Source organism: Plasmodium gonderi (genome assembly GCF_002157705.1).
Source record: "Plasmodium gonderi DNA, contig: Chr09, whole genome shotgun sequence".
Classification (NCBI taxonomy): domain Eukaryota; phylum Apicomplexa; class Aconoidasida; order Haemosporida; family Plasmodiidae; genus Plasmodium; species Plasmodium gonderi.
In genome coordinates this window covers 1615789-1629317 of record NW_021628934.1, presented here as the reverse complement: position 1 = coordinate 1629317, position 13529 = coordinate 1615789, and the positions used below count along the sequence as shown (strand labels likewise).

General features: G+C 27.7%; 2 protein-coding genes across 2 annotated transcripts; one reads left to right on the top strand and one right to left on the bottom strand.

Annotated features, from left to right (window-relative positions):
* Nucleotides 1–435: 435 nt before the first annotated feature.
* PGO_093330 (hypothetical protein, conserved) lies at nucleotides 436–3654 on the bottom strand (the record flags this gene model as incomplete). Its single annotated transcript, XM_028687921.1, has 1 exon — nucleotides 436–3654. The coding sequence occupies one exon, from the start codon at nucleotides 3652–3654 to the stop codon at nucleotides 436–438; it is 3219 nt and encodes a 1072-aa protein (XP_028543722.1).
* Nucleotides 3655–10781: 7127 nt separating this feature from the next.
* PGO_093320 (casein kinase 1) lies at nucleotides 10782–13308 on the top strand (the record flags this gene model as incomplete). The annotated part of the gene is made up of 8 exons (XM_028687920.1): nucleotides 10782–10898; nucleotides 11088–11157; nucleotides 11428–11576; nucleotides 11751–11823; nucleotides 12023–12172; nucleotides 12307–12483; nucleotides 12774–12873; nucleotides 13173–13308. The coding sequence occupies 8 exons, from the start codon at nucleotides 10782–10784 to the stop codon at nucleotides 13306–13308; spliced, it is 972 nt and encodes a 323-aa protein (XP_028543721.1).
* Nucleotides 13309–13529: the final 221 nt, after the last annotated feature.

Sequence of the window (13529 nt, the reverse complement as noted above, 5' to 3'; positions counted from 1 at the left end):
AAAAAATATGAAATTTGGCGGGTATATTATAACTGGGCATGAACTGTCTTTTCACTGAAGCGCACCATCATGTACAAACATCTGTACACTTTTTAGTACACTTTTAAGTACACTTTTGTATGCATTTGCATACACTTGCATACACATTTCTGTACACAAATGTGCACATATTTCATATACAGAGGGAAGCAAAAAAAAAAGAAAAAAAAAATGCGCATGCATTTTTCCTTTACAACTAAAGAGCACGTGAGTAAACATACGCCTGTAGGAATAACCACATGCACCTCCCCTACGAGTATGTCAAAGTTAATCCCAAATTTATTATTTCAAGGTGAAGGGGAGAAATATCCACATACAGTATATATTTTCTTTTCTTCCTTTTTGAAAATGTGTTAAAAATTTTCACATCCTTAGTAGTTTTACTTTCTATCATTTTCATTTCATGATAGTTCCATCTCTATAATTTAAAATCTCTTCACAGTCGAAAATTTTATTTTTTCCTATGTGGTCAATAGTAAAATCAATTTTTTTTAAAGCATGCTTTATTATATATTCATTCTTTAAATTATTTTCTGCAATGAGAGATATTTTGGTGACTAATCTACGATATTTTTTTCCTTTCAGTGTATCTTTATATTCTTTGCATATGGCTTTAATCCAAAAAAAAAAGGTATTTAAAAAAAATCTATTTCGCATTAACGAATTCAAAAGAAATTCCAGTAGTTTGATGGCATATTTTTTCCCTATATTGACAATTGTTTCTTTAATCAATTTTTTATCCTTTATATTAACCAATTGAGTAAGCTTATTGTACCTTCTTAGTGACATGTTTAATTTAAGCATGGAGGATAATCCTATAAATTTGTCCCTGACGGTAGTTAAATTTTCATCGTTTGGGTTTTTCCATTCGTTATCGGAATGACTGTCTATATCGTTAAAACAATCTTCAGCAGTTTTGATTGTTTTTTTATTAATTGATATTTCGTTCGATACATTTTCTTCTACTTTAGGTTTCTTTATATTTCCACATTCCAAAAAATCATGCATTGTATTCTCATCCTCTTGTATATTTTTTTCGTTCTTCATTTTTCTCTTCCCCCTATCATCATCTCTTTCCTTTGTATTTTCACTTTGTTCTCTTATCATTTTTTCAGAATCATTTTTGCTTCTATCCGTTGTCTTATTTTCCTTTTTTCTCTCTATATCTCCCTTTTTATTTTGTGTTTTCATGTTATTCGGTTCTTCGTGTGTTTCTACTCCCTCTTCATCTGCTTCTCCTTCCCCTTCATCTGCTTCTCCTTCCCCTTCATCTGCTTCTCCTTCCCCTTCGTCTGCTTCTTCTTCCCCTTCATCTGCTTCTCCTTCCCCTTCATCTGCTTCTTCTTCCCCTTCTTCTGCTTCTCCTTCCCCTTCGTCTGCTTCTCCTTCCCCTTCGTGGGCCTTTCCATGCATGTCGTCCGTCCTGGATACCTGCAAACTCTCACATTCCTCCATAGAGGGTGTAGAATTACATGAAGTATGAACCCTATTTTTTCTATGCGTCGAACTGGATAAACTTCCATCATGTTTTGATACACTTGTAGTAACCTCATCTTCGTCATTTTTTTCTGGGGTTTTGTCATCACCTTCTTCAACCCTTTTTACAAGTTGCGCTTGGTGGTGATTACTTCCACTGGTGGGTTCTTCCTTAAGTAGAGTTTCATCGTTATGCATATTGCTATTTTCTCTATTTTGAGATTTATTCATTCCTTGTTCATTTGTAACAATTTCTATTAGACGTGTTTTCTCATCCGATAAGTGCAAACCCATGGTGTATTGTACATTGTCAACATTCTTGAATTTAGAGTCATTTGGATGTACATCTATGTTTAGATGATCATGGCATACCACCCGATCATAATAACTACAATCGGATTTCTCATCATCACAACTATCTGTTTGGCTACTTTCATCATTCCATGTGATATCACTATCTATGTATGAATCACTATCTGAATAAATAGAAAATTTGGATTCATTCAAAATTTTGTTAATGATATTTTTTTTCATTTGATTATCTTCTACATCCTTAATTGCCACAATTTTGTCATTCGAATTCATTACTTTTAAAAGTAACGGTTTATCAAACTTTTCAGGAACAGATAAAAAATCATGATGAATTTGAATTGTATAAACAACTGCTGATTTTTCATTCATGATAATTGTATCCATAAAAAAGTTATTATTTATGTATAAATGTTTATTAACAATATGTAGCATATATTTATTAAAATTATGTGATTTTTCTTTTTTCTTTTTTATGATATTTTTCTGTTTTATAACTCTTTTTAAAAATATATCAGATACGTTATATATGTGCATTATTTTGAATGGCAATATTATATGGGCCAAAGGACTTTTACAAACATGTACAAGTCCAAATTTAAAATCAGATACATTCAAATAATCAATAAAGTATATTAGTACCTTTCCACTCTCACTGTATATTAGAAGGTATAACTTTAAAGTACCTTCTTCCACTGTTTCACAAGTGTTACTTACAAGATCTTCTGTAATAATTGAATTCTTTTCATCTATTTTGCTATCACTGTTACATACCTTTGAGTTTAAACAGTTGGGATTGTTTATTTCTTCTTCTGTCATGATTTGGTCTGTTGAATTGTCCTGGAAATTATGAGGCTTCTCCTCTAATGGGCTTATATCTTCATTATGATTACTCGAATCATCATGACAGTTTTGTCCATTTGTCATTTCTTCATCGGGTAGGATAATTACTTTGGGTTCTTTTTCATCACCAACTTTGACAGAATGCAATGAACTTTTCTCAGATGCCAAAACAGGGCGTACTTCACATTCATTGTTGTTAATCTTTGAAGCATGTTTGATTTTAAAAAAAAATGCTCCTTTTATATATTCATTATTTAACATGTTTATATCCAACTTTATTAGGCACTTTTTTTTATTTTTTATTTCTCCTTTTACAAATTTGTATACAGTTGCATCTTTATAAGAATAACTACATACATGTATAACTTCTTTATATTCACTTTTCATTTGTGCACTTTCATTTTTGTAAGAATGATATACATGCTCTTCTTGTCTGTTTTTTGCAGGTAGACTCATACTGGTGTTTCTCACTTTTATAGTTTTATCCTTAAAATGTAATAATTTTAAAAAATATAACCTACTTTTAGTACTTACATATATCATATTTTTCTGATCTGAACAGAAATTGACTTTTATAGGTGGATCTTTCAAATTTAACATGATATTACATTTTCCACTTGTCTTTGCTTGAAATAATGAAAATTTATTTTTTTGTATAAATATAATATTTTTTTTAAAATATACAAAATCGCTTGGTTCACAATCGTTCAAATTTATTAATGTGTATTTTTTTTTTTTTTCATTATCATACATAGAAAATAGATAATCCGATAGAAGAATTAAATCTGTATTGTTGTTTAAATATCCTTTCATAAATATTTCTGATGTTAACGAATTCGTAATTTCATAATATTTTGATTTATCACTTTTCGATTTTAATTTTAATGAATAAACATTATAACTTTTATTCTTCCCATTATATTTCATATGATTTATTAACAAGTCATCTCCTTCAATGTCCATAACATCTCCACTGTAATCCATCATTCTTCTTTTTTCTACATTTATTTATAACCAAAAATATTTCATATGAACTGATTGACAACTCTGTGTAGGACTTTGTAAGTTTTATTTTATTATATTATTTTTATTTTTAATTTATTGTTTACTCACTCTCCATGTGTTTTTTTCCCCTTCTTTGATTGCAACCTAATAATACCAAATCAACGGGAGAGAAGTACGAGAAAATAAAAATTTCCTATCTGTTGATTCAATTTTTCTTTTCTTTTCTTTTCTTTTCCTTTCTTTTCTTTTCTTTTTTTTTTTGGTAGGGAGTTTCCTCAAATGTCAGCAGGACTACACGTAATGAACCAAACTAATTTTTTTTATCAAAAATGAAACATTAAAAGTACCATATCTTTTTAGTAACTACTTGGGACATAAAAAAACAGAAAAAAAAACTTATAGTAATTGTAAAATGATGAAAAAGAAATGTATATTCTACAAACTTTGTACCGGTATAATATAATATGTAGGAAAATATCTCCCACCCTCCTATTTTTTTTTTTTTTTTTTGCTATGGATTACGTAAACCAACGGGGTGACTTTGCAAAAATGATGTTTTTTCTTTTTATTACATGTACCTCTTTTTTCTTTCAAGCTATTTCTCGTGGATGTTGATACACTTATGAGATTCTAGCTTCAATTTTTGAGTTATATACATAATATATATGTGTTTATTCTTCCATATATATTCTCGTAAAATATACATAAACAGGTATATACATATATATATATATATATATATATATATATATATATAAAAGCGTTTGCCCCCGTACACTCCCTAGTTATGCTACCTCTTCATTTTTTTTCCTTTTTTCTTAGGTTCCCATAATTTTTTAAAAATAACAACAAAAAAAAATTTTTGCCCTTAAATTGAGAAAACAAAAAAAAAAGTAAAATTTTTGACAGCGAAGATTTTATGATAAAGGTATCTTTCTTTGCATTTCCACATCCTTGTTTTTTTCTTTTTCTTAGGGCATGCGTTCATAAATACGCAATACATTATATACATATATATATATATATATATATATATATATATATGCATATGTATACAAGTACAAGTCGAAATAACGCCAAAAGGGACTAGATGAAAAAATTAAGTATATTATGTTATTTTTTTCAAGTAGCCAACTTTTCTGTGTTTCATTTTGTTACTATATGTATTTTTTTTTTCTTTTTCCCCCCACTTGGCGGAGGTGTCAAGTATACAAATGTTTTGTATGCATGCACATACATATATATACATATATATATACGTCCTTTTTATTTATTTTTTTTTTTTTCCCTTTTTTTTGGTGAATGGATATTGAATTTGTTTTTAGGCTTATTACGCATATAGAAATACAAACAGTTGCAAATATGCGTACAGCGCTATATGTAACCGGAAAAATAAGGCCTTTTACATATACTACAACTTTTGCTCTATTGTTACATGCATACAAGAGGGGTTGGGTTGGGGGACCATTATTTTCTTCTATAGTTCCAATGTAAAATATAAATTGGAGTGAGGCTTTTTTTTTTTTATTTTATTTTTTTACGTATTCTTGCAACATTTGACTTTTCATAAATTTTTACAAGAAACCTGCATAATTTAAAAATTTATTTATATGCTATAAATGGATATAAATTTGCTTTTGTTATTACCTCTTTGTGAAAAACAAGAAAAAGGTGTTTCATTTTTGTTTAATATACAAAGTCTAGGAAAAAAAAATTATCTATAATTCAACCCATCCTATTTGAATATTTATTTAATGAATGCGTTAGCACCTAATATCACCTTGCTAATTTCGGAATGAAAATATACCAATGTGTATATAACATTTAAGTACATTACGAATGGTGAAAAAAGTTGTGCACAATTCTCCTGAATTCTAGCATACTACACCAAATAGTTAAAATATATATTTATATATATATATATATATATATATATATATATACATGTGTAATTTTCGTTTTTATAATGTTTTACTTTTTACATGTTACAACAAAAATAATTCCTCTGTGAAAATGCAAATCAGTACTGAATAATAAATATGTGCCCATACAATAACAAGACGGCACATGTTGTTCTACTAAAAACTAATAACACACTAATGCATAGCATTTGCTACAGTAGCACAGGTAACACTTATATATCACCTTTCATACGTTTTAATTAATCATTTATTTTATTTTTATGATGAAAAGTTGACAGCTTCTTTTTCAATAAACCATTTGTAAAAAAAAAAAAAAAAATGCTTTAAAATGAGACACTCATGTGCCATCTACATTGCAGCAAAAATAATTTTCTACAGGCACTTTAGAAGAGATGATCATTTTCAAACTCTTGTTTTAGAACCACATAACGTGATGTGTAAAAATCGATTTATACAACTTGTACATAATTTTTAACTATTCTACAGTTTGTTATGGTACCTATTGGATAATACATTATATTTTAATTTCCCGTTTTCTATTTTTTGCACTGAAAAGAAATGTTCTTTTTATGGAGGACGAATAGGATTCATTGTTTGTTATTTTGATATAGGTGCAATATGCACATAAATTAATACCATTTTTCTTGACTACACAATGTGTGATTATTATTATAAACAACACTTACACAAATACATTGAAATGAGCCAAATATTTTTCATAAAAGTGAAATAAAAAGCTGTAACACATACTATCGATGGACAAGAAGATGGCTCGTTAGGATAACCCCCTTTGTTCCATACATTTTTTTTTTTTTTTTTTTTTTTTTTTTTGATATGCATTCGTGATGCATAAATACTATTCCCTCCTTAAATATATTATGGGTCTATTTCATATAATTAAAACATACGGGAATGAAATATTTTCATATCATTACAAGCCTTTGTATAACAGCAGTTAATTTTAATTCATTCATGACACATGTTTTACAATCCTTTGAAAAGGGAAAAATAAAGTTTTTTTTTTTTTTTTAAAATGGCCATCAATAAAAGGGGAAATAAATCTAGGAGCACTTTTTTTTTCACCTTTTTTTTTTTTCTATTTTTATCCAAGGTCTCATGAGTCCATGTATGCAGCAAATGTACCTTGATGTATATTGTCCTTAAAAATGGGACTAAAATGTGAGGTCCAAAAATAAAAAAGAAGAGATAAGGGGAAATAACGTAGCTACATATATGTACTTTTTAATCTAAGAAATAAATTTTAATAATTCAAAAACATAAAATAAATAACTACCTATTGAAATCTAAACTAGGGTTGGACGAAACACGAATGTGTGTTTACACGTTTACGTACAAGCGTATATGTACTAGTCGTTTTACAATTTTATATGTACATGAATATGCTAATCCATATCCATGTGTGAGTGTCAAACTGCTCGTACAGAGTATAACATGATACGTACACGTGTGTATATCATCATACGTGTACATAAATACATATATATTATATACATGTACATATTATCTTAAATTGTGCAAGCTAATGTAAAACATATTTGAGCAAGCCAAACGTACACCATACATTATGTATGAACAATCAGCACAAAAATAAGATATAGCTTTACAAAGTATAACATAAACGGGTGCGTGTATATAAAACTCAGAATTCAAAAAAAAAAAAAAAAACTAATCTTTTACCTGAATGTTCATAAAAAAAAAAAAAAAGGAAAAAAATACAAATGCAAATATATTATTAAAATAATGGTAAAAAGGAAAAAAAAAAAAAAAAAAAATTCATTCAAAAGCAAATTATATATTATTATTAAAATTATTCACCTAATGCTTTCTTATAGGTAATCAGAAAAAAAAAAATAATTTATAAAAATCACACACACCTTGTTACCACAAAAGGTGAAAAAAAAAAAAAAAAAAAAAAAAACTGCAAATCACAAAAAACAAACAGCAAATTACAAAAAACAAACTGCAAGTCACAAAAAACAAACTGCAAGTCACAAAAAACAAACTGCAAGTCACCAAAAACAAACTGCAAGTCACCAAAAACAAATGCAAATAACTAAAAGCAAATTAGAAAAAAAAAAAAAAAAAAAAAAAATCACAAAAAACAAATAAAAATGATTAGAAAAAATAAAAGTCACACATATCAAACTTTGCTTGATTTTTCTTTTCATTTTCAGTAAAGCAAAACTTCAAATATTTTTCATCCTCCTTGTAAAGTTCGCTTTTTTTTTTTTTTTCTTTTTTTTAAATGTATATATTTACATTACTATATGCATGTTACATACGTATACACTTGCTTATAATCTGAAATAGCTTTTAAAATACATTTAAAAAAAAAAAAAAAAAAAGTTGACAATTTGATGAACAACAACCATTTATTTATGAAACGAGCAAATATAAACTTTTCTTTTTCCGTTTGTACTACAAATGGAAGCGCTTTGCGCACGTGATAGGCTATATATGGATTAATAAAATTTTATACTTGGCATTTTATCCTTAGTGCGCCATGTTTTGTTTAAAAGTTTTCTATTCAGTATTATACGACGAATGTTCATTTTGCACGCGTATAATATATACTATAGTAATATGCATTTATTTGTATATACTGTATATATAATATTGCATATATATATACTGTGTTAACGTTTATTTTTCCACCTAAAATTGAAAAAAAACCTTCACAGCATAACACAGTTATTAGATGGAATATATTTGTGCCATTATACATAATATGTATATACATAATATTTACGTGTACAAGTGCGTGTATGGTATACACATAAAAATAATAATACATTTTATATCCATTATCACGCACTATTAATTAATACATTAACCCAGTTAATATTAAGAATCACTTTTGAATTAAAGATTTGTGAGAACGCCTGACTTAATCGAAAGAAACAAATCTGTAAAAATATAAGCTTTCCCGAAGAACAAAAAGAAAAAAAAAAAAAGAAAAAGAAAAAGTATAAGTAAAAGAAATAGAAAAGGAAAAGGAAAAGGAAAGATATGTATATAATACTATATATATATGAGTTACTCATTATGCATTTATTTATATATAGTTAAACATATATATATATATAAAGATATTATTACAAACGAGAAAGAAATATTAGTAATTAGGAAAGGTGGAACTAGATAAACAGAAGAAGAAGTTTAAAGCATTATACATATTTGAAAGTATGTTAACGTAAAACCCAAAAAGGGAAGAAGTGTTACTTTTCACATTTGGTAATCACGCATAATGAACTATATATATAAATATATCACATGACTTATATATAACGAGCAAAATATATATGTAATCTGGTGATCTGGTGTATGTGACTCTTGTATAACATATAACTGACTTATTTCAAGATACATAATCGCAAGTACTGTGCTTTATGTATACATATATATACACATAAACATGGTCGTATATTATATCTACTCTATTATTATACATCCTTCACAAATGGTTTAATGTGTGTTTGACAAAGTGCGGCATTTATAGAGTATTACGCAGTAAACGAATGTAATATATGCATGCACGACATGCTCATGTAGTTTGCCCTCTTTGAGTTGTACTTTTTACCGAACACATTTATAGCTTAAACCGAAATAATATACATCCCATTTTATTAGGGTTATACATGTATAGATGTTTACGTATAAATATGTGTTGTACACTTGTCTATGCAAATCCCTCTCGAATTGTCGATTTACGCTTTGCCTTGCATGTACATATGTGGCTTAAGTTGCACCCTTGCATATTTTACTACTAATGCTATTACGAAATTGCAAATACTTTCAAAAAGTGTTATTGTGATGCACCGTTCCTACATCCATAAAAAGGTGCATCCACAAGTGTATGTATTAATATATATATATTTGCTTCCCTACAATTTGTTTCTTTACACATTTTCTACTTTCCATATTTTCCGCGTTACATATTTGCGTCTTTACATATTTGCTTCTTTACATATGTGCATGTGGTTATTTTGAAATAGCCCATAAAGTGACAATGCTTAAATTTATTTCCCTGGGAGATAGCTGTTAGAGGCACATTATATCAAGTTGAATCGAATGCATATATATGTCCCCAGATGTATACAGGAACATACATAAGTTCAAGCATAAATTCGTTCATGTACTACTCATAGATATGTAAATATACATTTGAATAGTGATCCTTAAAGCTAAATAGTGTACCTTTTATTCTTATATATATAGTGCCCTAAATGTAAAAAAAAAAAAAAAAAAAAAAAAAACTCATACTAACGTTATTTTTTTGTCCGTTTTGGAAGTATTAATTTTGTAAAAATGGATGATAGTGTGCATGCGATGATTATACTGAGAGTGATGAAAAAATGCTTTCATGTGCAAAAAAGCTTTTAACGAAATATGGCAAATGTACATTGTTATGTTATACGCTATGTTATATGTCATATGTTATATAATATATTATATGTTATGTTTTTTTTTTTTTTTTTTTTTTTTTACGAAAAGACATTTTCATCACTCCAAATTAGAGGTTTCATCAAAATTTTCATTAACATTATTGCATTCGTATAAAAAAAAGTATAATAACATTATGCAGTGTTATTATTTACATTTCATTCATTGTGTATTTCTATTTCATTTCAATGATGTCATAATATTGGACAGTATCAATATGAAAAGGAGCTGAAAAAATAAAAATAATATATTTGTGTTCTTATTTCGTTACATTTAAAAAATACGTTGATATTTTTTCATATAAGCAGTTTATTTAATTGTATTTTTTATTTTTGTTATTTTTGTGTTAAAAAAAAGAGTTTGTTTTGTATAACAAGAAACATATTACACCTTATTTATATGATAAAGAGAACTCAACCATTTATACACATATGTAAAGTATTTAGTATGTATTCCTTTTTACGTATATAATTAGGTGCATAGGTGGGGCGCATCCCATATGCAAGGGTGGTTGAATGAATATGTATAGTTATAAATTTACATTCCTAGTTATACAGTCCACATACACACAGTTACACCTTTACATAGGCATATTCACACGTGTATATATATATATAATATGCATATCTCTATGTAAAATTGTATGTATGTGTTATATTCATTCAAGAAATAAATTATTTTTCTTTCTTATATCCCACACAGTTATAACACAAAAAACAAATCATGGAAATAAGAGTAGCGAATAAATATGCGTTAGGAAAAAAATTAGGGAGTGGTTCTTTTGGTGACATTTATGTTGCCAAAGATATTGTGACAATGGAAGAATATGCTGTAAAATTAGTAAGTGCAAAAAAAAAAAAAAAAAAAAAAATTAGGCAAAATATGAGTATACCTCTAACATATCCTTGAAATGGCCTCATATGGATGAAATGATTCTATATGTTTAAAATTTCATCTGGTTAATGTATGAGTTTCTATTTTTCTGTTGCTTGGATTAAAGATTGCATAAATTTCCAATCCATTTTTCAGGAATCAACAAGATCAAAACATCCTCAACTATTGTATGAATCAAAGCTTTATAAAATATTGGGAGGAGGAAGTAATGTTTAGTTTGTATTTTGATAAATATTATAACGTGCACGTTGTGTGAAAAAAAAAAAAAAAAAAAAAAAAAGGAATAATCTTAATGCAAGAGCGAATCATTTACATCTTGTATATGTATATTTATATATACACATATACATATATATATAAAGATAGTAACATGCACGTACACAACCATTAACGAATATATTATGCATAAAGAACTGAGAGTAAATACTTATAATTTCGTCTATTCCCTACATTTCACCCTTTTCTTTTGTATTAGTTGGAGTACCTAAGGTATATTGGTATGGAATAGAAGGAGACTTCACTATTATGGTTCTTGATTTATTGGGACCTTCATTGGAAGATTTGTTCACGCTTTGTAATAGAAAATTTTCTCTAAAGACTGTCCTTATGACAGCTGATCAAATGGTTAGTTACTTATCGCATAAGCATAGAAGAAAACGAGCCATACACATATAAGCATATATATATGTATGGACAAACATGCCATAATAGATTTAATCATATGATATAAAGACTGGAAGAAATTTAACTATTATTTCCCTTTTTTTTTTTTTTTTTTTAAATTTCACTTTTTTACAGTTAAACAGGATTGAATACGTCCATTCCAAAAATTTTATACATAGAGATATTAAACCAGATAATTTCTTAATAGGTATGTAGAAATAAGATCACGTTCATTTAATTTGAATAGTATTATTAACACTCAGTTGTTTCTTAGAGAGAAAGATATTTCATTTTTGCCTTTTTTTTTTTTTTTTTTTTTTTGCATTGAAAATTTTTGACCATGTAAATTTTGTTAATATAAATATGCACATAATTTATCATATATTATTTTTGTTCCCAATTTATAGGTAGGGGGAAAAAAGTCACCCTAATACATATAATCGATTTTGGGCTTGCAAAAAAATATAGAGATTCAAGATCACATACACACATTCCTTATAAAGAGGGAAAAAATTTAACAGGAACTGCTAGATATGCTAGTATAAATACTCATCTAGGTATTCCTTCTATATCAATTTTTGGAGTTGATATCATTCCCCATATAATGATTGTATGTATAAGCACATTGTTTTGGATATGCTTAAAACATTGTGAAACCCTTTTTTTTTTTTTTTTTTTATCTCCTTTTTAGGAATTGAACAATCGCGTAGAGATGATATAGAAGCCCTAGGGTATGTTCTCATGTATTTTCTTAGAGGAAGTTTACCATGGCAAGGTCTAAAAGCTATTTCCAAAAAGGATAAATACGATAAAATTATGGAAAAAAAAATATCAACATCTGTTGAAGTCTTATGTAGAAATTCAAGCTGTAAGAAAAACTTGAGTGTAAATTTTTGCATATAATAACGTGGAGTCGTTGATCTGCCTCTGTTTCATTTCAAGAATAGCACGTGAAATTGAGCCATGCGTTTGACACAAATGATAATCATGACAGAGACGGCATATGTTGAGAGGAGATACATATATATATACAATGTATGTATGTGTGTGTGTGTGTGTGACTTGTCCTTTATTCTGCATTCCGATTGTGTGTGCATCATACGAGCACATAAATGCAGCCATCTGATTTCATTCCCTTTTCCCCTCTTTTGTTTCCAGTTGAATTTGTAACTTATTTAAATTATTGTCGATCTTTAAGATTTGAAGATAGACCCGATTATACCTACTTAAGAAGACTCCTAAAAGATTTGTTTATAAGGTTAAAAAGAATTTTTAAAACATTTGGAATAACCAAATTTATATATGTGATGTGTATAAAATTATATGAATGGAACCCCATATAAAAGAGAAATTCTTGTGCAAAATATATTGTTCAGTATGATACATTACTCGTGGCAGAGGGAAGGTTTTTATTTTGAGAACACATACATACCTGTGGAAAACCACACTTCTTTTGTGTTCATACAGTTATTCTCGTTTATAGTGTTCTTTTTGTGCGTATCCCTCACTATGTAACTAATTTTGATCAACACATTTAATTACCTCGTTCCATTACAGAGAAGGATTCTCCTATGACTTTCTGTTTGATTGGACCTGCGTTTACGCATCAGAAAAGGACAAAAAAAAAATGTTAGAAAATAAAAATCGCTTTGATCAAACAGCAGACCAAGAAGGGAGAGTAAAACAAAACTAATAATATTTTTAACGTCAATTTTGCGAAAAATTCAATATTCAACTTTAATATTTTTTTTTTTTTTTTTTTTTTTTTTTCCTTTTTCACGACATAAAATAAGTATAGCAAAAAATAAAAAAAAAAAAAAAAAAAAAAAAAAAAAAAAAAAGATGGTGGTTTTTTTACCCAACCTTTTTTGTATAAACTTGTTACCCTTGAATAAGTTTTTTTTTTCCGTGTGT